This window comes from Dicentrarchus labrax, unplaced genomic scaffold, assembly GCF_905237075.1.
Source record: "Dicentrarchus labrax unplaced genomic scaffold, dlabrax2021, whole genome shotgun sequence".
Lineage (NCBI taxonomy): Eukaryota > Metazoa > Chordata > Actinopteri > Moronidae > Dicentrarchus > Dicentrarchus labrax.
In genome coordinates, this window is record NW_026136711.1 from 8626450 (window position 1) to 8651523 (window position 25074).

Genomic DNA, 25074 nt, shown 5'->3' on the forward strand with positions numbered 1-25074 from the left:
AAATGAAAGCACTGTATCTACCATCTACTATATAGTACTATTGATTGACAGATGAATGTCATATTATTATTGGTTGAAATTGGTTATTTCATGTTTACTTGAGCACACGTCACATTTTGTTTGACAGCGTTAAAATTACATTTTTAATTTTACCTGGACTTACATAATAAGTATAATAAGAAAATGATAATTTTTTTAGTAATTTACAAAGCTTATCTAAATGTGCTATAAATACCGAACCAATCATGACACATCATTAGGTTTTAAACACAAAGCACTCGGGATGTGTTGGGAAGCCAAAAAATATATATTTCCAAAAGAAAAGGGACTGGCTACAGGCACAGCAGAAAGTCATCACAACATTAACAATTGGGCTGTACAATCAAAATATTATCGAAATCGCATTAAGGCCAAGTGCAATATGCCGCTGTAGTTTTTTTTTATAAATCATGAAATGTGTGAAAAAGCAGCATAATAATTAAGTACTGTAGTGCTGCAGAGATGCCCTGGTCTACAAATCTTGTTCTCCAGATTTAAGAAAACATGTTGGTATAGACCCCCCCAAACTTTTACATCATCATGATTTTAATAGTTATTTCAGTAAAATTTAATTTGTGATGCAAAAATGATCACTCCAACACTAATCAAAAATAAATCATATCGCATTATCTGTCAAAATAATCGCAATATAATGTTTTTACCATGTCATGCAGCCCTGATTAACAACTCAGTCAAAAGCCTCTTTGATAGCTAGCTGTATGGTATATATTAATCTTGGTCATGACACTCTCCTTTTGTTTGTTTATTTGGGAAGATGGTCCTCAGTTTTTTTCCCCCCCAACAATCAGATGTGGGCCTTAAGTTACAAAAGGTTGAAGCCCCTGGTCTATGTGGTCCTTTCAACCCATTTGTTCTTAGTTTCCCTGGGTCAGAAGAGATGATTAATACTACCAGCAGATTCCCAAAAGTAAAAAAAAAAGGTCCACACACATGGGCCTTTAGATCTTACTAAAACTTTCAAACTAATATGCTTGCTCAAAAACATCAATATAACACAGTACATCCAACAATACAAAAGCAATACACATGTGGCAACACCCAGACCCAGGGCTGTCATACTATCAGAGCTGCCAACTCTCACGCTTTCGGCGTGTTTTCACACGCACTCACGCCACACATCCAATTTCTCACGCAAAATAAATCCGATCTTGGGCCGAGACTCGTTCGTTCCTTTTTAAACTCCCCGACGGTAGATGGCTCTGATGAGCGGCACTGAACCCTATGCGCTGCACCCATATATGCTGCACCCCGTTCTATATACACAGTCTATGGCACCCCGAAGTTAGAGACAGAAGAAGAGATACCGAGAAAGACAGCGGGAGAAACTACCTTGAGAAGTCTGATGAGAATCTGAGCTGAGGCTTGGTATGTAACAATGAAATGTCGTCCAATTGAGTACTCACTCTCTTAAACTTTAAATCTTGAAATAAATTATTTGTTTGTGTTTGTGTGTGTGAACATGATTTAGTGTGGTGAAAGCTGTCATAGCAAGCAGCAGGAGAGCACCTTGTTAACTATTTATACTATATATGTATACTGCATGCTCAAAATATCAGCTCATTGCATTTTTTATTTACTCACAGTTTAATACCATTCTAATCAAAATATCAATCAACCTACAGGTAACCTAGGTCAAATCTTAAACACTGGTCTATGAATAAGGTTTTATTGTGATGCAGGCAGTCATTTAGGCACAACAACAGTTTTGGTTGAATGTTCAGCTCAAGTCTAGAAGGCCCTACGAGTCATGATGCCGAACATGAATCAGAATAAGTTCAGGTATTGCACATCTTTAGCAGACCACCCAAAAATCCACTAGAATGCAGGACATCACATCTACTTAATCCAAAATTTCCTGTGGTTGGACCTTCAGCTATGTCTGCTTCTCAGAATGTCACCAATATTGTCCATCTCCAGTAGGCTGCCCCTATCAGCGGCTTTGGGCCTCCCCACAAACCACCAGAATGCAGGGTACAACATGGGTACAACATCAAATGAATTCCAATCCAATTGATATCTGAGCCACCAACTTGTGTGACTGCGTGCGCGGCATCATTTTGGTCACCCCCGACAAAATCTCACTCCAAGGTTTTTTGAAAAGTTGGCAGGTATGTACTATGTGTCACAGTCCTGAATAACTATCTCATGTAACTCAAACTATGGTAGGCAATCTTCTTAGCAACTTATAAGATTTCTAAAATTATACTCTCCACCCCAAAGAAAGTTCATTGTAAACCTAGTAAACTCAAAAATGGCAAGATGTCTTCCTCGCCCCCGACCGGGGTGCTGCTCCACAGTGTGCTCAGTCAGCTCATTAGTGTTACTCTAATATGCCTTCCCCCAGTGGCTGATGAGCAGCACCCCCAGCCAGTGAGCAAGGAGTTGTAGTGTTAATGGGGTTGTTTTTATCTACCTTATAAGTTGCTAAGAAGATTTCACACCATCTGGTGAGTTCACATTTTCAACATTTTTCCCATTACAAACTCTATAAGGCAGTTTTATTAAATATCTAAGTTATGGACATAGCGATCAGGGCAGCAATGTGTCTCTTTTGGATTTTGTGTATTTTAAGTGATACAAACAAAAAATTCTCTTTAAAATATGTTACAATCAGTTGATCCTGAAAGGGTCCCTGACAGGGCTCCCACTCTTTTTAAGAATTATTTTTCCAGGAGATTTTTCAGGAGTTTTAATTGACATTACAGTTGCTCCAAATGGTCATATAATTTACCGATAGGCCTAGTATTGCAGTGTTCATGATAAAGCATCTCAGCTTCATTACAGGTAGGTGCTCAGCGCTTATTGCACATTTGTGTTACCTGTGTGCTAAATCTTTGTGTTCCAATGTTTCTTGGTCAATTTTATTTAATTTCTTCACAGAAATGAACAAAATTCTGTACTCACCACATGTCGATGGGTGTGGAGTATTCTGTAGAGCCCAGCAGCACATCAGGGGGCCGATACCATAGAGTTACCACCTCATTAGAGTAGGTCTTAGTGGGAACGGACTTGGCCCTCGCCAAACCTGGACAACACAAAGTGGTCAAGATTTTAACAATGTGAGTCAGAAGGGCTTTCATAAGGCTATTTTAGCGCGCCTGTTCTTTGTGCAAACATTCAACCTCTTTCACTTTGCCTTTGTACCACAGTTCCCTCTAAATGTCATGTATTTTGTGTCTCCACAGGTGTAGAATGAAACAGTAGGATGCAATAAGTCTCATATAGTCCCTCTATCAGCTCATATGCCGTTTTTAGTTAAAACAGGTGAAAAATAGGGGAATACCGGTGGGTTTATCAACCCATATCCAGCACAAAATTGAGAAAATTCAGAGAGAGGGGCACAGTTGCTAGGATACAGGAAGTAAGGTTGCTAAAGTAATCAGGACAGGAGATCTCCGAGTGGCAGTAAAATATAATTGGAAAGCGATTGTGGCAGGAAATGTGTTATCCTATTCCCAAGAGTCTGTGGCTTTATGACCACATTTGCATTTGTTGATGTCCGTATACGCCGCATGTGAGCACGCGGCTGTTTTTCTTACCAAAGTCAGCCAGTTTGAGCTCGCCCTTGTCGTTGATGAGCAGGTTCTGAGGCTTTAGGTCTCTATGGAGGATTTTCCTCTTGTGACAGTAGGAAAGACCACGCAGCAGCTGGAACATGAAGATCTGTAGGAGAAAAATGGAAATTGGAAAATGAAGATCAAACATTAGACATCTGTATATGTGATTATAATGGGACATGGATTTTAAAACTACTGCAGGTTCCTCAGTTGGGAATAAACCTGTAACCTATGACCTTTATTAACCTCCATCAAGAAAGGAACAGAATTTGTCTCCTCCTATTCAAGTCTCCCCTCACCTCGCATGAATACTCAATTCTGATTGGCTGCTGGGTGTTCAATGATGTAGGATACCAACTAAGTAGTTGCAGTGAAACTGTACACAGTTCTAAATGAATGTGCTAACATAAACTGAATGAAAATAAAATCTGTATATATCATAATATATATATATATATATATATATATATATATATATATATATACCTTATAACACTTATTAAGTGTTTGTCAATCATACGCAGTGTTATTGACTTTGAATCATGCTAGCATAACGTTAGCTGTCTGGTTCGGAGCTCAGCGTCTGAGTGTCTCTGAGCGGAGGGAACAAGAAATAGCTCCAGTTGCCAAGTTGTGTCTGAGGTTCATCCTATTTACTGGAGTAGTGAACAACATTTCCCTTACATTAGAACATTATAGGATGGTAATGATTCTTCTAGGTATTAGGAAGGACCTCAGGTGTGAAACAGAATTATGGCTTGAATCTGAAAACACCAGAAGTTTTGTTAAACAACCATCTGGGGTTTTCACCAAGTTTTTTTTAATTTAATTTAATTCTTTTCAGAATATCAGATGCTTGACTGCGTGACTGACATGTAATGGTAAACCGGGACTGCCCTGTCATTCTATGATTCTTTTAGATTTGTGCACATGAAGTAATGATTTTGTGTGAATTAATTTGATTGATTCAATTCCAGGACTCCATGGCTACCATGCAAAATTAATTCTGCTTCATTATTTGCTTTTTGGCTTCAAAATGAGCAGCTGCAAACGCTGGGTCTGTGTATGTGTGGTGGCGAGGGAATAGAGGAGTGTTTAAAATAGAAACTCCCTATTAAATGACTAAATTAATTTATTTCAATGAAAGCCAACGTGATATGGGTTCAAATGATGTCTTAGCACATATGTAAAGTGTCCCTCTGGTATACAGTGAGACATCTAATGCTGCTGAGTCATCTTCACACCGGGGGCTCACCTTGACGTTATGCATGCTCATGAGATTCCCACAGTTGTCCAGGTACTGTTTAAGATCACTGTCCTGGAAGACACAATAGACACAGTGGTCACACTCGCACCTATCCACATTCCACTCATGTAACTGAGGTCGACACCTTCTGAGCGGCTTCATGCTGAACTGTCCATGTACTCACAAGATACTCAAACACCAGAGTGAGGCAGCGTTCGGTGTGGATGATGTCGTGCAGCGTGACGATGTTGGCGTGTTTGAGGTTCTTCAGTAGAGACACTGTGTGGTCAGAGAAAGGAGAGATAAGTTGTGCTGTTTACCTAAAATGTGCCTCCAGAACGGCAACATCAGCAGTAGAAACTACGGCAAAACAATCTACTAACACCCCAGATCATACTTTAAGTATTTTCATTTCAACGTTTGTAGTATTTTGATAGTATTATGTTCTTAAATTAATTTATAAAATTAAAAATATATATATTTCAGAGATTCCTCCATGTACCACCAGAGGCAGCTTGCGTACCACCAGTGGTACACACACACCATAGTTTGACAATTTGTCCTTGAGAAATCACTTAAATCTAGAGATCATTGTATCTGAGGCCTACCTTAAACCGTAAACCAGTTCCATACTAATATATCAACTGACTTTAAAATGTCAGTGAAACTTAATAAAGAGATGGAAAAATGTTTCTCCAAAAATCTGGTTCCAAAAATGGTTATTTGTTGTTGTTTTCAGAGGTGTTCCTGGAGCTGTTTTCATGTTTTGTTCCAGCTCAGTAGTTCCTCCATTTATGCATTGCACTGCAGGACTAAAGTGTCAATCAACAGCACACTCACAAATCAAGTTGCTCTATTTATGCACACTGACTGTTTTGAGTATTTTATTTATTATTTATTTATTATTATATCTTACTTATATATTTTTTCAGTATGGATTTGGGATACAGATTAGCTCTAACAGAGGTTTAAGGTGATAAAGGTCAGAATTAGGGCAGGTGCTATTTGCTATGCATGCTAGATTCATCCAATTTTCCATAGTGCGTAAACCTTTGTGATTTCTCTTTGACAGCAACCTCTCATTGAACAGCCACATAAAATACAGTCATACAGTCATGCTTTTTTCAACTAAGGAAAATCTGCAAGATTAAGCCATTTCTCTCAACCAAAAATCTGGAAACAGTCCTTCATACTTTTTATTCATCTCGCCTAGATTACTGCAACTCTCCTTTCTCTGTGTGCAGCAATTAGTCTTTCTCCTCCTTACAACTGATTGAAAAAATGCAGCCACCAGGATGTTAACCAGGTACCAGAAAAAGAGAACACAGTACACCGACCCTTTCATCTCTGCACTGGCTGCCTGTAGAGTTGATTTAGAAATTTTAATGATCACTTTTAAGGCAAAAGTAATAATCCAAGTGTGATGAGATGAAGGTGTATCAATTATTGCAACAGCACATGCCCAGCACATGAAGGAGGACATGAGGTCAGTTTAGTAAAGTTTTAGCAAATATGACAAAAAGTTAATTTAGTAAAAATCAGCTTTACATTTTTTTTTTTTTGTGATAACCAAAGGTGCAGTTAGATTAAAATCAATAAAATACAGTGCACAAGGCAAGTCCACCATATGTCCGGTGCTAAGTGACACAGCAACAATCCCCCACAAGTGAATGTACATTAGGCTATGATTAAGTCAAAGTGGCAAATTAAAATGTGCTTCAGTCACTTCCTTGTAGTACGACTTGTCCTCATTATCCACCTGAGGGCAGCACCCCTGGACTGGGAAATGTGTGTGTGTGTGTGTGTGTGTGTGTGTGTGTGTGTGTGTGTGTGTGTGTGTGTGTGTGTGTGTGTGTGTGTGTGTGTGTACCTTCTCTGATAGCAGTGCAAGGTGCCCCCTCCTCGTGCTCCAGCCGAATCTCCTTTAACGCCACCAGGTTCTCTGTTAGTTTGCTTCGCCCTTTGAACACTGTGGCATACGTCCCCTATGAACACAAACACACACACACAACTCTGTTGACGTTCTGATGATTCGATATTCTGAAGAACTGTTATACAAATGCCAGTAGGTATGTCTTTTTTCTATTATTAGCAATAGATTAATGAAGTTACTTTGAATCTGTTTACTTTCACTGTCTGTTTACTTTTTCCACCATAGCACATAAACATAAAATATTGCAGTAGATAAGTAATTCCATCTGACTGAATGAGGTTAGAAGTTTTAACCGCTATCATCCATGAGCAGCATCAAAACATTACATCAACATAATGCAAGCGTCTCGAGCAGGCTTTGATTTAATCCATTAATTAAGTGCATATTTATTTCTTTGGGATCTGATTATTGGGATTTCTCATTTACTGACTATGACAGCGCATCATCCTCACTCAGTATTATCCTTCATATATTCTGTCCTTGCAGTGCAGACAATTCTTCTATCATTATGTTGTTGATTGTTCTAATAAATGAGCAGATCCACTACTGCAGGCTGAAAAGAGAGCAAATCTTTTCAGATATTGAGAAAAAGAACATTAATAAATGGGATACTTGTATAATGGCTACATACGCAAATCACTGTGTTCCACTGCATATAACCCGAACCATGCTATTGTGAACCCCAGGTTATGATAATTGACAACAAAAGCAGCTCTTTTCGTTCCTTCACCCGTGCTGTTATCTGCTGCTGAGCCTTGTGACTGAGACTAATGCAGACAGCTTCTGTCACTAATCATTCCTTACTCCTTAAGGCAATAAGTGTTCTCAGATGAAGGGTGTGCGATTTAAGTGCATTGGCCGTGTTGTGCAATCTTAAAGCCCTCCTCATCCACAGCACGACAGTGCATTATGATCTCACAGAGTACATGGTGGAGCACATAGTGTAAATGCAGATTTAAAAGTTATATGTGTATAAGGATAAGGTGAGTCCTGAGCAGAGAATGACATCACACTCCCTCTGCCTGTGTTGCTATCGCAGCCTCTCTGTAGTTTGTGTACTGTTTTTCTCATCTACATCAGTAAATTAAAGATTTATTTCAACCAGAGCAGAGCTGGTGGCTATTGAAACAGTGGAAAGACTAACAAAGATGGTTTTGTTGAGTTTTATTTTGTTTATGTCCACTTTGAATTAAGTTACAATGATATGCAAGGTAAAATTCACGTTTTGTCTATGGAGTCTGGTGACAAGCGATACCAATATAACGACTGTTTGTGTTTAAACAAAAGGTCACTCTGCAGGGATCCTTTCCATAATGTTGTCAGACACTTAGAATAACAATCTGTCAGTGGCAGCAACTTTTGTTGGACGTACATTGACCAGCATATTTGTCCCATTGACATATAAAAGATGGACGTTGTGTCTCCACTTCCTCCCACTGTACACAAATTAACTCAAAATATCCCAGATACGGCTGCTGCCATCTTTGCCACTCAGAGCCAGAGTCTGTGCAGTAGTGATAGGGGTTGGCGCCACAGTATCAAAGTTCCACCCATATGCCAGGCCGACTTAATTGTGAGCGGGGCTCAGCTGTCAATCATGACATGAAACCCCCTTTTGATAGCTTCAAATAACTCATTAAAACAAAAACTTATCAGAGAAATGAACACTTGAACATACATCAGCATGATAAGAACTACCTAAAAAAAAGTTAGTAGGCAGCAGGCTTTATGACCTATACAGCAGTCAGCCACCAGGAGGCAATCAAGATATTTTGTCTCCACTTTTGGAGAGCTGTCATCCACCTCTATATATGTCAATGAATCTTCCACAAGGATTAACGTTAGCTCAAAAAGATGGTTTTGGTAAGCTTTATTTATTATTAGTTTCTATCCCATTGTTTTGGTCTGAGATGCTGGGGCTCTAGTGCAACATCCGGTGTCAAGTTAATTTTGAGTATAACAGTTAAGACACGTCATTATTCTTGTTAAGATGCAGCAGCCAACTCCGACTGATGCAAGAAAATAGACACATGGGCATACTGTCGTCTGTCTTGTTTAGACATGTAAACAAAGCTGTATGTTGTATCCATTTCGACAGACTCTGTTCTCCCCTGAGAGGCTTGACAGAAAACCAGTTAAGTATAATGAAGAGTCGCAGACAACTTGTGGTCAGCGAGGTCAATATTATACACCAGAGAGATGCTTTATTGGTGTTTGATAGAAGTTCCGTCTAGCTTCAAGTAATTGCTCAGTGTCTGCAGTAGGCGTTGCAATTGTACAGTCATCACTGGGCTACACGTCAACTGTTTCCACCGAGTGTCTGAAAAATGTTTAAAGATGAATGTGTGAGTAACTAGTATTGACGTACCTCACCCAGTTTGCCAAGCTTCACGTATGTCTCCAGTTTCCCAAAGCCTATGTCAGACTAGAGACAAAAAGAAAAAGACAAATCACTGATGATTCTCTCCTGAGTCAAAAGATCACATTTGCATACTTTAGTTTACATTTTCTTAAGTTAATTAAACACAAATCCTTGTTTGCTCTGTTAACCTGGCAGGGAAAAAAGCCTCATAATTGAAAACTGGGGAAAAAATTTAAGAAAGTAATATACTGATTATAATATTAACATAGAAGGCAGAAAATATGGGCGGCTGTGGTTCAGAGGCAGAGCGAGTCGTCCCCTAATAGGAAGGTTGTTGGTTCGATCCCCGGCTCCCGCACACATGTCAAAGTATCCTTGAGCAAGATACTGAACCCCAAATTGCTCCTGATGCTGTGCATGCATCTGTGTGAAAGGGTAAATGTGGCATGTAGTGTAACCAGTAATACCAGGCAGGGAAAATAAGAGGACTAGTAATTTGCAGAGAGGGAATATGCTCTGTAAAAGGAGCCACTGGTTCAAGACTAATCTATCAAATGGATTGTAAAATAAACAAGAAACCAATATGATTGCTAAAATGAGAGTTAGATGAACAAAAAGCCTTACAGCGGCCATTATGACCTGAAATATTGACCACTGTCATGAAAACACTTTATATGCCTATGGTTATATGTATGAGATTCTAATATATCACAGATAGATAGATACATATGTAGTAACATACTGTAGAGCACTAACCAGTGAAGCACGTCGAGACATGCGACTGAGAGGTTTGCAGAGCGGTGAGTTGTCACTCTCCAGCTGCAGCTTCTTGAGAAACTCTGGAGGGAGGCGGATGTCCATGGGCAGAGACATGCGCTTACTGACATCCTGCAAGAAGTCAGCAGACACAGAGGTCAGAGGTCACAACAGACTGCTATCTATTTATCTGTCTGTTGTGGATGTAGAGTTTAGCCACCTGTTTAGATAGTACAAACATTAACATAATTTATGTTTTTTTATATATATATATATATATATATATATACAAGACAGTGTGAAAGACAAACATTCCCAAGCCTGGCAATTTTAACAATAGTCATAGTTAATACTATATTACTAATTCTAATACTATTAAAAAAAAGGGAGAAATATGTAAATTAGATGCACACACACAAAATAAAGTAAAAAAAAGAAAAGAAAATGGGGATGGGGGGGTTCTCCAGATTCTCGAGTTAAAAGTAAGAAATTAGGAGGCTGATGGCAGAGTGGGGGTGATCTCAGCAGCACTAAGAGAGGAGAAATGGGAAATAAATGGTTCCCGAACCAGGCAAACTTTTGTTGCTTATCATCCCTCAAATACCTAATCTTTTCAAGGTGAATGTAGCTCATCATAAGATAAGATAAGATAAGATATTCCTTTATTTATCCCCCTTAGGAGATAAATAAAGTAGTGCAAAAACAGAGAACAAAGAATATCACAATAAAAATATTACTAATATTATTAATATTAGAAGATATAAAACTATAAATTAAAGTATTTACACTATGCATTGTTCTAGTAGGATATGGAGTGCAAAATATAAGCAGAAAATTAAGCTTGACTAAAACTAAAAAACTAAAACTAAACTAAAACTACTAAACTGCTAAAGTGGAAATTAAATATAAATAGTGCAAAAGGCTTGTGCGTTGTAGGTAGGCGTTTTAAATTAGTCTTTGTCTGCGGGGGTTGGGGGTACTGGGTGCTCTGGCGTTGTGGAGTCTGATGGCTGATGGTACAAACGAGCCTCCAAACCGCTTTGAGGCTTGGGGCTGGGTCAGTCTGTAGCTGAAAGTGCTCCTCAGCTGCCTCAGCTCAATGTAGAGAGGATGAGAGAGGTTGTCCATGATGGCTTTCAGCTTCCCTCTCATCCTCTTTTCAGTCACAGCCTCCACACTGTCCAGCTCCATCCCCACCACCGAGCTGGCCTTCCTCACCAGCTTGCTAAGCTTGTTGGCACCCCCAGTGCTGATGCCTCCCCCCCAACAGACCACCACAAAGAAGAGGACACTGGCCACTACAGACTGGTAGAACATCTTTAGTAGACGAGTGCACACCTTGAAGGACCTAAGCCTCCTCAGAAAGAACAGCCTGCTCTGTCCTTTCCTGTAGAGGGCCTCAGTGTGATCCGTCCAATCCAGTTTATTGTTGAGTGTCACCCCCAGGGACTTGTAGGTGTCCACCATCTCTACCTTCTCCCCCCTAATCTCAACAGGGGAGGGGGTCCTCTTGCTCCGCCGGAAGTCCACCACCAGCTCTTTGGTTTTTCCTGTGTTGAGCTGTAGGTGGTTCCTGTCGCACCATCCAATGAAGTTCTCAATCAGGTCTCTGTAATCCTAAGAGCATGTGAGCGGAGCGAACCGGATGAAAATTTCCACTCCTCGCTAACCCGACCTGTCAATTTGCGCCGCTCGTCAGCTCTGCCTGGTTCTGCGCATTCTCCGCTCCTCCTCCCTATCATCTGAGATACAGCCGACAATGGAGGAGTCATCAGAGAACTTCTGTAGGTGGCACGCTCCAGAGTTGAAGCAGAAGTCAGAGGTGTAGAAGGTGAAGAGGAAAGGTGACAGTACAGTTCCTTGGGGTGTACCAGTGCTGCTCGTTACCACATCTGACAAGCAGCTGTGCAGTCTGACATACTGTGGTCTGTGAGGTAGTCAGTGATCCAGGCCACAAGGTCCTGATCCACCTGCATCACAGAGAGCTTTTCTGCCAGCCGGAGAGGCTGGATGGTGTCGAAGGCACTGGAAAAGTCGAAAGAACATGATCCTCACGGTGGTCTGTGACTTCTCCAGGTGGGTCTAAGCTCTGAGAAGGGCTGTAGAGGAAGAGGGTGGGGTAGCCAGGGTGTGAATGGGGGTACCTGAGGAGGTGGAGGGGGTTTAAAAGTCAAACCTATTGACTTACAAACCCATCTCATCTCATATCATGTCATGAACCCAGTTAATATGAGCAGGTGGATGCTCAGATTTCCAGTTTAGAAGAACCAGTCGTCTAGCTTTTAAAGTAGAGAAGGTGAGGGCACCCTTTTGAAGATTTGAGAGTTTTGTGTTTTTTGGTGCTAGGCCAAAAAGTGAAACAAGTGGGCACAGGCTGATTGTTGAGCCCATTGCTATTGACAGGGAGTTAAAAATAGATTTCCAGAAAGTGATCAGTTTGGACAAAGCCAGAACATATGGAGGAGCGATGCAGGAGCTTGCCTACATCTATCACAAGTAGGGTCCATATCTGGTTTAACCTATGCTAGTCTGACCTTAGTCCAATAAATGCGATGTACAAATTTGAACTGTATGAGGTTATGACGAGCGCATATAGAAGAGGAATTAATCCTCCTTAGAACTTCTTTCCACTCCTCATCTTTAAACTTATGATCCAAATCGTCCTCCCAGTTTTGTCTTGTGGCTATAACAGAAGAGGGAGAGAGTCCAGTACTGAGGTCATAAAGTGTAGACACAGCTCCCTTACCATTGACATTAATTTCTATAATAGCGCCAAGGGGCATTTGGGGCGGGAGTCTTGGGAAGTGTGAAAAAGTTTTCCTGACGAAGTCTCGAATCTGAAAAAACCTAAAAAGGTGGGTCTTAGCGAGGTTAAATTTTGAAGATAACTGTGAGAAGGAGGCAAACACTCCATCAACATACACTTCCTTAATAGTTCTAATTCCCTTCTTAGATCAGAGCCGAAAGACATTGTCATTCAATGGTGGGGGAAATGCTGGGTTTCTATTGCAAGGAGAGGACAACTGGGATGATTGAAGCCCAAAGTGGGATCTGAACTGTCTTTCTGAACTGTGTCAAAGTTAGTGGGGAGCAAAGAAGCTCTGGCAATGTGGCCAGTAGAGAATGCTGTGAATGTTGGCGGCCCAGTAGTATGACTGAAAGTCTGGGAGGGCAAGCCCCTCAGACATTTTTGGTAGTTGTAGTATAGACCTTCGTATCCTACTAGGACCTTTATTCCAAATGAAGGAAGAAATGGCTTGGTTAAGGGTTCTGAAAAATGCTTTCGGAATGAAAATGGGGACACACTGAAAAAGGTACAGAAATTTAGCTAATATGTTTATCTTTACAGTGTTAATATGACCTGTTAGTGACAGAGGGAGAGATGACCAGCGTGTGAAGTCTGATTTAGCAGATTCTAGAGCTAGTATGAAGTTCTTATAAAATAGGTTGGCAGGTTCTGCGTGACGGTAGTTCCTACGTATTTAAATTAATGAACCTCTTCAGATTCAGGTTTGGAAGGGGAGTAAATAACATTCAAAACACGCCTAATGTTGAAAAATTATTTTCTATTTTTAATAAATCCCGTCTGATCATTGTGGACAAGTTCAGGTAAAATGGGTTCCAGTCGTTTAGCGAGAATTTTAGCAAGAATTTTGGTATCCACAGAGCAGAGACTTCTGAGGTCTGTAATTATAATAATTACCACAGTCCAACGAATCTTGAGCTTTCTTTGGGATTAAAGAAATTAAGGCTTGACGGACAGAGAGGGGCAAGAGCCCACTTTTAAGAGCATCATTAAACATATCAACCATAGGTCCTGCCAGAATGTTGTATGTGGCTTTGAAGAATTCAACCGAAAAACCATCTGGGCCCGGAGCTTTGCCAGATTTCATAGACTGAATGGCACAGGAAATTTCCCCAGCGGTGAGGGGCAGGTCAAGCTGAGCCTTACACTCAGGGGTAATGGTGGGTATTTCTATATCACAGAAAAAAGAATCCAGTGCCTGTGCGTCCGCACTTGAACCTGATTTATAAAGGAGGGAGTAGTAGTCCGAGAAGCAGCTGTTTATGTCAGATGGGTTAGTGAGGATGTCACCAAGAGGCGAACGTATTTGGGAGATTACATTTTTGGCCCTCTGTTGCCTTAGCTGCAGGGCCAGTAGTTTACTGGGTTTATCTCCAAATTCAAAATAACTTTTCGAAGTAATTGGACTGCTTGATTGGTAGATAGCAAGTTTAACTCGGTCTGTAAAACAAGCCTCTTCTTGTATGATTCAGGATCAGGAGAATCTGCATATTTCGAGAATGTCCGAGGAGAGATTCAGCAATTTTGATCTCAGTTGTTTCGCTGGTGCATGATTAGAAATTGTAATACTGTCGTATGAACAGGATTTAATGGTGGGTAACATTTTTTGATCAACAAAGAAATAATCTATTCTACAAAAGGAGTGGTGTACTGGGGGAAAAAAATAATATTGATGTGCATTAGGGTGTGCGTCCACAACACCATAATTGTCTAGAAAGGACTGAATAGTTTTGGCAGTTAGAGACCGGGTGTTTGCCCTAAGAGAAGATCGATCAAGGGAAGGATTCAGTGCTCAATTGAAGTCCCCTCCCATGATAAGCTGATGGGTGTTAAGATCAGGCAGAAGAGAAATCAGTTTGGAGATGAATTGGTGGTCGTCCCAATTTGGTGCATATACATTGCAAAGTGTGACTTTAGAGGAATACAGAACGTCGGACACAATTACAAATCTGCCCAATGAGTCCTCAAGTGTAGTCGAAGGGCTGAACTGCACATTGTTTTGGAAGAGGATGGCTACACCCCGGCCTTACTCTTTGTGAGATCCAGGGCCTGTGAAGGCGATGGTGTTGATTCAATTTAAGATGTGTTTCTTGTAGAAACAATACATCCGCATTAAAACTCTGAATACTTTCAAATACCTTATTTCTTTTGATCAGTGAGTTAAGGCCTTTTACGTTCCAGCTTAGGAAATTAACCACTCCATCCTTGGCTAGGGCAGTCTTCTTCACCTGGTTACTTGCCATATGGGAAGAATATGAGGATACAGCCTATAAGTGATCTGGTATTTACTGGAGAAATCTAGAGACAAGGGGGAGGTAGTTACATAAACAGAAAAAACGAGATGTGAATGTTGGAGTGAGAAACAGCCATGAAAAATAGTAATGAACAGAGTAGAATGACCATTAAAAGGGAACACAGGGCATTCAGAACTAACCCAAACACTGACAGAGGAAATTCCCTGACACCTACCCACTTCCAACAGGGTTTTGCTCAAGGATATACCTAGCCCTGAGAGCACTGTGAACATATAGGCTATGAAGCTATTAGAAGCCAAGAGTAAAGTGAAGTCTCCATAAAATTTTAATTTTTTTAACCTAAAATTAAATTTGGGAAAGGGGAAAAAAAAAAAAAAAAAAAAAAAAAAAAAAAAAAAAAAAAAAAAAAAAGGGGGGGGGGGGGGGGGTAGAGTCAAAAAACACACACACACACACACACACACACACACACAAAAAAGGACAAGACCCGTTTTCCAAAAATAAAAGTCTAGTTGTTGACCATGGTAACTTACAGGGCCAATTTTGGCGGACTATTTAAGTGATGAGATGGGTGGATGAATGAAAAACACTGTTGCTGTGGCAACGGAAGGCGGGCAGCAAGGCGTTTTAAAGCAGTTCAAAAAGAGAAAAAAGACAAAGATAAATAAAATAATAATAATGTAATACTAACAATAAAAATAAGATTAATTCAATATATAATAATGAGATTAACAGAGTAGAGAAACCTGTTTGAGGGGTCTGTTATCTGGTACAGCTGAATAAGGTAGTGGCATTATAACCGATTATACAGGTCTCGGAGATTCAGTCATGCTAGCGAGCTCATCCATGGCGTTAGCATTAGCTTCAGGTTCAGAGTCCGTTCCCCTTCGTGGCATTTTTGTGCACGATGATGACGTAAGGTACCTCAACAGTCAACAAGGAGGAAATAAATAAAGAAATGGTGGGCTTCACATAAAACGAATTTAAAAGTCTAGTTCACAGAGCGACTCCCGCATGTGTCTCACCACCTGCAGCGCACCTAACCTACCGCAAGTCACATCATTCATGACTCCAACAGCCTTCAATCTGCCATGTTGATCTGCCATGTTTCTACAAACACTGGTTCTCGATCAGTGGTTCTCAACCTTTTTCCTTAAGGGACCCCTTTTCTATCATTTACTAAACTCATGACCCCTGACTAAGTGACATATATATTATGGATATTCCATCAAAACTATAGCCTACAATTAAACCAAATAGTAAACTCAATAACTGCATTAAGTTTGTATTTATTTCCTGTTTATGGAACTTTGTCTGTCTGTATTATGTTTTGTAACAATCATACATACTTATTAGGCTTTCCTTGTCCCTGACGCTAGGCCATTGTTCTATTAGACAACTCACTTAACAATTTACGTTTCTAGTAAAGTTCAGGATTGAACTAAATGTTGAGATATAGGCCTACTGTGTATATTGTAAGTTTTCTTACATCCCTTAAAATCAAGAAGGCCTTGCAACACCCTGTGAAGCTTTGATGACGCCTTGCAGGGGTCCTGACCCTCAGGTTGAGAGCCACTGCTCTAGATTGGGCCTTTTGCGAGTTTCACAGCCACCGTAGTTGCTCCTACACACTTGAAAGGTTAGCCGTATTCATCTGGTTGCAATCTGCAATCTGTTCACACCATGGCACCTGACATGAGGCTAATCGGTCAATAGTGAAATCACCTGTGTGGGTGTACCATGTGCAGGCCTTTTAAATGTTAAGAAATCATTAATTAATGAAGGGCTCTTCCACTAGAGTAATAAGTCAAGTCTGGGCATGTAAATGTTAATGAGACTGTGGTCTGAATGCTCTGTTGCTCTTTTCCAGGAGGTAAGTTGAACTGTCAATTGGAAAGGTCTTCCTAATGAATTAGCAAAAAAGCTAGTAAAAAAGAAATGTTACACCAGCTAGACTCACAAGACGTGAGTAAAGTAAGTACGTTTTTTTTGATAGAGACTGGTGACTTTCCACCAGCTACCAAAACTGGGTGGTAGTTTTAAAAAGATCTTGCATTACAGAACCAGTCCAAAGTCCTTAGGGTGATTATACACGGAAGTTGTGTGCTTGTTAGCACTGTTGTACCATATAATATTGCTTGGGACATCCATTTTCCATGTTTTAAAAAGCTACAAAGTTACAAAGTGATTTGCTATATATCGATTAAAGGACATAATAAGCAGCCCAGCACTACTAGGGTTTAACGAGTACTCTGTAATGAATATCCGGTAAAGATAATGTATTTTTAAAGAGTATCAAATGAGTAGAGATGTCAATATCTGTCCTCGTTAATATAGCAACTTCAGATCAACCCATATCAATTGCAGGCTTAAATTAACAACTTCCAAACAAACACAGATCATTTAGTTGGCTGAACAGATACAGATTCTGATAATGGTGTACTTGCCTATTGATCAACTACCTTGCATTTAGAAATACCCAGACAATTGGAAGGCAGGGAGAGCTTGGATAATCTGGTATAGAGTCTATACTCCAACTGAAGGGATAGTTTCACATCATGGCAACCAAACAATTGTCCCCATCAATTGCTTACTGATCTATAAAGCATTGATTAACCATAACAAGTCATTAACCAGCCATTACTTGTACACCCTTTATTAGAAAGAGGTACATACATTTCTCATTCTTGGTAAATGAAGCTATCCAGATTGTCTAAGCTCCCAGCCCTCTCACTGTCACACTATTATTTCTGTCTTGACAGCACCAATGCCTTCCTGAGCCTTCACTTCCCTCTGGCATAGCTTCACTTGACTGTCTGGTACGAGTTGTATGGAGCATGAGAAAGACTCAAAGTGAATCACACTCACTCCAGGGACTTTTTCTGAAAGGGTGGAACTGTGAACTCTCACATTTCTAATAAAAAATCTGGTGGTGTTGGGAGGGTTAAAAGCTTCTGAGGTGACTCATCTCATCGAGCTGGCAGAGGTGGAAATGGAGAAATGGCTCCTGGGAAGAGTTTAAACAAGAGAACAAACTATATGTGCCACTGATATCTATGTCAGGTTGACTTTTAATGTGTTTAATGTGCAGTTGAACCTAGAGAGTTTCCTATCAGTGCACAATCAGAAACAAGTAAATTGCTGTTCTGAAAAGCTTGGCAGCATGTGACTACAGCATGAGCGGAAACTAAAGTGAACACTTTGCCTGTTAACCCCTCATCTGTCACATTAACCTGTGTCCTACAGCTGCACTTTGAGCTTCTGCCACTCACCTCCATGGAGAAACGTCTATGCTGGGCCTTGCTGTGATAGTGGAGGTGGGAAGGAGACTGGGCTCCCGGTGTTGTTGGTTCAGGGCTCACCGGACTGGCATCATGAGATGGTGGACCCAGCCTGTCTGGAGTCAGGCCTGAAAGAGGAGAAACAAAAACACATTTGCAGATGCGCATATGGGTGACAAAACGAAAATCAATGGTTTATAAGGGATCACCACAAGCTTTCAGAACAGCTTAAATGATCAATGGCATACATTCTTCAAGTCTCAACACATCATGCCATAAACTGTGTGCAGTTGTGTTAACTGTGGAGGCCATGGCATGTGAGTAACATAATTTATATACTCATCATTCAGTGATACCCTGTGCCCTGCGTGGAAACATCTGCCTTCATTATGTTTTGAAACTCATTTATTTAAGCTCATAGTTAGTCGCTACAGAGAAAGAACTAGAGCTGACATCTAAACATGAAGTGCATAATGTCATAATTAAACTACATTTCTCAATAAAATCACCTCTTTCTTACCTTTTCTATTTTCAGAGCTACTTCTTCTTCTTTCATTTTATGGACTGTATGTCATTTTTACATATTAAACAAATGAGATATAAGGTCAGTCCATTACCCCTGAGTGTAAGGCTCAGCTTGACCTGCCCCTCACCACTGGGGAAATTTCCTGTGCCATTCAGTCAGCTTTGAAAGTGCTGGTTGGTAAATTTAGTTAACCTTCTACAGAGCTAGGCTAGCTGTTTCCCCATGCTTGCATTCTTTATGCAAAGTTAAGCTTAATGGCTGCTGGCTTCAACTTTATATTTACTGTACAGGCATAAGATTGGTTTCAGTCTTCTCATCTTACTTCCAGCAAACATATTCCCAAAATGTCGACTATGGTCAGTGTGAAGCTCTACAGCAGTACAGAGCATTGTAGTGCCTTTCAGCGTGTTGTTTTGGTTTTACAGCTGTTGACTGTTTTCAGCAGCAGGCAGCTTTTTTCAGCAAACCATTTCTAAAAACCCACTACCTACCCAGCACCAAAGGCAACCAGCTGATGAACAAAGAGCATCATTTAGTAGCTAAACAGTCAGATATTTTTCACAGCAGTTGGTGAGGACCAAAACAGAGCTATAAGGAGGCTGAATACAGGTACATAGATGGTCACTAAAACCCATATCCAAATGATGCTCCATGTTTTCTGGATTGTAAATAGGCAAGTGTTTCACTTTCTTATTTAAAGTTTTCTGTCAGGGTGTGTAACTGTTTCTAGATGACATAACATAAGCACATAAGCAAGATTTATAGTTTTACGTTAAGGGTAGCCTTTCTTGCAAGCTTTTTCTCCTAAATTCCTGATGCAAGTTAAAATTATTGATAGTGAAGACACCAGGCCATGTGCCAATACTGGAAAAATGCTTACTTCCTCCTTTTACCACACAAAGCAAAGAAAGGCACACAAGCACAAAATGGACTCTAAGCGTCTTCTTTTCAGAGACGAGGCACATCAAGACAACAGAGAAGATTGAGACAGCTGACATGAATGTGTCAGATATACTGTGGGCGCACAAGCATGGCAGTGCGACAGCTATTCAGTCAGTGTGGTGGGAAGAATGGACTTTGATCCTCATCATACAGCATTGTATGTGATTTGCGTTTGATGCCTGGTCGGTGTCTTTTGAATGCTACCTGCTACGAGGTTTCAGCTGCAGTTTGATCTCCTGTTTCAATGGCGAGTGTTGGCCGCCTCACCGGTATGGCATGTGTGGTGTCTGAAGTGGACATGTGTCTCCATTTTATCAGCTGCCTCCAGACCTGTGTATGTGTGTCTTACAACCGTTCCCTCCTGGGGTGAAACAGAAAGCGCTTTAACTCCTTGTTTCCATAGGGACAATGGCTAACAAGAAAAGCAGGTCCCTCAACACACGAACATGTTATAAACACACAGACATTAATATTAACTGCATGACCTATGGTCCCTCTCATATGATAGGAAATCTAACAGGGTTGTATCAATTAAACACACACGCCTCATATAACAAGCGGCTGGTGTATCAGTGACAATAAAAAGATAAAGGACACAGACAGATAAGGGCTGAGGTGGCTCTCTGATTTTCAGATGCCTGGATAAGTTTAACAACTCATCACAGAGCGCCACAGAGGGGCCTCTAACAGGCCATTTTGTGTCAGACTGATTGACAGTCTAAATGGGCTGGAGGGATGAAATGACAACCTGTTTGCTAGTCATTTGAATATCACAGCTTACAGTGCTCCTTTGATCTCCCGATGCTAATTATGGTCAGTAGGCGACACTGATATGAGCACACACACACACACACACACACACACACACACTGTGTCTGATTGCTGTGAGATATGAATAGATGCCTGCTAGACGTCTTCTTAGGAAAAGGACAATCCAATATGGTACGCTACATGATATTTTTGTAGCGTTTCCATCTGAAACTGTGGTCAACAGTGAGAGAGGCAGAGAGGAGTCAGGAGAGGAATAACCATGGAATGTGGGTTGGGGAATAAGCTTCACAAATAATGGCAACCCCCAGGCAATGTTTGAGAAAATTTTTGACATTTTCACAGAGTTACACACATTTAAACTTACAGTCTGGTCAATACAGCCATCAAGCAACTTAAGTGTCTATCTCAAGGACGGACCCCTATTTTCAAAAAACTTAAAATTCCCTTTAAGTCATCTTCAGTGGCATGAACCTTGACAAAAAGTGCTGTGAATACTAAACAAGACTAAAACTCTACAGACATGCTAGCGGCTCTGTGAGGCTGTACTTAGACACAGTTGGAGGTAAATGCTAACATCAGCATGCTAATATCTTCACAACTACAATGGTAACATGCCATCACCACCATCGCAGTACTGTTAGCATGCTAACATTTGCTAAATAGCACTAATGATAAAGACAAGTTATGGGTTATTACACTTCATCATGGGGGAGCTTGAAAAGTCTACCAAATTTCATTACAATCCATCCAATTATGTTTCACTCAAATCAACAATCAACCTCATCGTTGTGCTAGATAAAAAGTCAGCGGACCACCAGAATCAATAGGATTCATCCACTGAGGACCATGGATGTTTGTACCAAATTTCATTGCAACCCATCCAGTTGTTGAGATGTTACAGTCTGGACGAAAGTGCTGGACTGACCGTCGGTCCTTTACTTTAGAAATCTATTACTGAAAGAAAATGCTTTCAGCACATTTTAATCTGGTGAAGGCAGTTTTCTTTTCTTCTTTTGGCAAAAAAAATCCATAATAACATTTCAGCATATTGCACTCCAAGTAGTCAGAGAAAAAAGTAAACTTCTGCTCTTCCTCCTGGCTCTGTTTTCAGACTTTGGCCAATCACAGGTCATTTCACAGAGGCTATCCTTTTGGCTGTTGCAGATGCACATACATGTCCCTTCAGATGACGAAAACCCTGATTCAGTGGTGATACATTTCAAACACCTCCTTTGTCTGCACCATCCTCAAATCCCTCTGTTAGACAGCGCCTCTGAAGCCCGCAGCACTCTGCCCTGCCCCTGACAAGTCGGGGTCTCAGTGAGGCTCAAGCCGTGGAAAGCGGGCCCCACAAGGCATGAGGTTTTGCAGGGCAACCAACTCCTTCTGCTGCCGTTCACACAAGTTGATACGAGGTTGCAAAGAGAGAGACAGAAGGTTTTGCAACTGCCCACCCTAGCTTTAAAAATCAACTGTATGTTTCTTTTAGTCAACTTATCTATCTATTCTCAGAAATGGAATATAATATTCATACGTATGTATTCATTAGTGTATAATCAGCTGAATAAAAGAATTGTTGTGTTTTTGTTACCTTAGAATGAGCTGCTTTTATCTACAGATGCCTTCCAATGTGTCTGCCATGTTGAACCGCCTTGTTTCTACAGTAGCCCATAATGGACAAACCAAACACTGGCTGTAGATGGGGACTTTTGGGTTTTTCATGAGTTTTGCAGCCACCGTAGTTCCTCCTACATACTTCACAGTCCGTTCTCTGTGTTAATGTGAAAGTGATTGCTTGTAGTGGCGAACCCACGAATACTCTTCTGCAACAAATTGCTTTGGTGGACACAGCAGGCAGTTCTGACTAAGCCACTGTATGCTGCTTGCCCAGCACCAAACAAAGTTAGCGTCTAGCTATTTAACAGAGTGGAGAATTTAGCATATTTTTTCAGGAGCTGAGTCAAAATGAGAGCTAAAATGAGAGTGAGGATTGCATTCATCAGGTAACATTACATTGGCGTAAAACATCAATGAATGCTAATGTTTTCTGCTTGATGTGTAGATATCAGTTTGCTAAAAGTTTGACCATAACAGCTTTAATGTGATTGTTAAATTGTTGTGCTAAATGATTAATTAATGCAAATTTAACTTTGTGTATCTAAACACTTTTAAACTTTACCTGTTGCAAAGCTAAAACTGCCATGTGGTCAAGCAGGTCAGATGAGGTAGATTGATGGAAACAGTGGCTAATGGTGCTTTTCCTGTAAAAGCAAATGGCAGTGTGCTTTGGACAACAGCCAGTCAACATAACCAAGATAAGAAAATCTCACCAGCTTGGTAATAAAAGCTTTGTGACTTTGTGCATGTGTGTGCCAGAGGGTTTGGTCATTTGAAGACTAAACCAACTGCCACTGTCACATGAAACTAATTTAAATCAAGTGACTTGAATAATTACTTTGTTATTCCTTTAATCAGGATTCATTTTTTTCAGCACATTATCAGCAGAGACGATTGGTTTTCAACTCTGATCAAGAAGAAGCTCTCATCAGAGCATTGATGTGTCACGGTGGCTTATGTGATTACTCTCAACATTACATTAGCACGTTCATGTGGGAGCTTAACAAAACAGCTTTAAATGCACTAATATATGGAAAGTGGATTCTGCCTAATGTGAAATATTAGTGGTTAGTCAGACAGTTAGTCCTGGCTACCCCTAAAGACCCCGGAAGACACACACACACACACACACACACACACACACACACACACACACACACACACACATACCTGTGTTTGTATGAATCTAAATTCTGTCACATCTAACTAGTGTTCATGAAACTCTGTATGTGTTTATGTGTTACTGTATCTTGTGTGTATATGCAGCCTTGGGGGATGCTAATGAGTTCATCGTGCTCAGTGATCTGAGACTGATTGACTTTCTTTGTGTTTGCCAGTTTGATCCAGCTGCTCTTGTTTTTAATTGCGAGAAACAATAAGAGAATCCAATAATCTGTTAAGACTGAAGAAGTTAAACTCATCTGCACATGAGCTGTTTGTATGGACAGTTATGCATATGTATGTATTTATCACCATTCATGGTACTCATTAGGCGATGGCATTACAGCTTTAATTTTCTGCAGCGAACCCGATTGGACCTGACCTGACCTGCCTGGTTTGGGCCCAAAACTGCTGCCATAGGTCGGCTCGTTTTTTTGAGTGGAAATTCAGGTCGGGCTCGGACCCAAAATTGCTTCTGTGGTTTGGGCTCGGGTCTTGCCTGATTTTTTCAGATTAAAACTCTAGTGGGCATATTGGCTAAATTATTCTATCAAAAGAATGTTTTAGGTTAATCTAATGAATTAAATACCTTATATCTCAAGATACTTGATAGGTACATCTATTATTACCTGTCCTATTACCTGAATAACAGCCTATCTCTAATGTACAAGGATAGTTCAGGTTTTTTGAAGTGTTGTTTTATGAGGTACTTGTAATCAGTATGACATACAGTAGATGGCAGTTGGCAGCAACAAAACGTATTTTAGCAACCTACAAAATCGTTTAAAATAAGTGTATGCTATATTTACAATATTTTCACTGCTTTACCTCGATGTCAGACAGCCTTTTCCAACAGGAAACTGAAGCCGTTATATGTATCTGTTCTATCTCCAATGCCAGCAGACTAAACCAGATATAAACGCTTCAGTTTCCTGTCGTAAAAGGTTGTGTGACTTCAAGGTAAAGCAGTGAAAATATTCTAAATGTAGCATACACTGATATTCATTTTCATGCTTCCCACTTTGAAAAACCTGAACTATCCATTTAAAGGAGAGATACCATCGCATATATATGTCATAACATATATATCGTCTCAGGGTATACATCGTCACATTGCCCAGTAACCATCTGATGAATTTGTGGATTCCTCTCATGTATAATTGTGTGATTACATTTAATATAACTTATAAGATAGCTCTGATTTTCTTGCCAAGGGTGAGATGAGAGTCCACACTGTGGTTAAGTGTAAAGCTAGAGCTAAGAGGTGATTAGCTTTGTTTAGCAAAAAGGGGGAAACAGTTAGCTTGGCTCTCTCCACCTCCACCAACCAGCACCTCGGAAGCTCACTAACAAATATGCTGTATCTGGTTTGTTCAATCTGTACACAAACTAAAACATAAAACAATACTTTGTAGTTTACTGTATGTGCACGTATAAAACAAAGCAGATAAAACTTAAATGAGGGAGCTTCAGAAGTGTTGATTGGCACATTATTTAACCCTTGACAGAGACAGGCTAGCTGTTTGCCCCTGCCATTTGTGACCTATCTTCTTGCTGCAGAAATGCAATGGGCATGTGATGATTATATCCTTGCAAAAATGTCAGATGATGTTTTCAGTCTAAACAGCAGCATATGCTGAGCATAACGCTGTGGGTGCATGATATAATCCTTCACATAGGAGAGAGGAGCAAGATGGAAAAGAGAGATGACGGGAAAAGATTAGAGAGGAGTGTAAACATTAGTTCGGCTGCTGGGTTTGGGTCGAATGCTCCGTCTCGCTTTGTGTCCCCTTTCTTCTTC

At 40.4% G+C, this 25074-nt stretch overlaps 1 protein-coding gene and 1 long non-coding RNA gene across 3 annotated transcripts in view; one reads left to right on the plus strand and one right to left on the minus strand.

The window, feature by feature from the left end:
* Positions 1-25074, plus strand: part of LOC127372591 (uncharacterized) — a 78159-nt gene that overhangs the window by 10912 nt on the left and 42173 nt on the right. The window lies entirely within an intron of this gene.
* The window catches only part of cdk18 (cyclin dependent kinase 18), a 60300-nt gene that overhangs the window by 9973 nt on the left and 25253 nt on the right, over positions 1-25074 (minus strand). For both annotated transcript variants that reach the window (XM_051416486.1, XM_051416484.1), the window contains exons 3-10: positions 18248-18384; positions 9915-10046; positions 9165-9221; positions 6734-6848; positions 5048-5142; positions 4873-4935; positions 3600-3723; positions 2965-3085 (exon numbers count right to left, since the gene is read on the minus strand). In XM_051416486.1, the coding sequence (XP_051272446.1) occupies positions 2965-3085; positions 3600-3723; positions 4873-4935; positions 5048-5142; positions 6734-6848; positions 9165-9221; positions 9915-10046; positions 18248-18384 (844 nt within the window). The remainder of the gene's footprint in view (positions 1-2964; positions 3086-3599; positions 3724-4872; positions 4936-5047; positions 5143-6733; positions 6849-9164; positions 9222-9914; positions 10047-18247; positions 18385-25074) is intronic.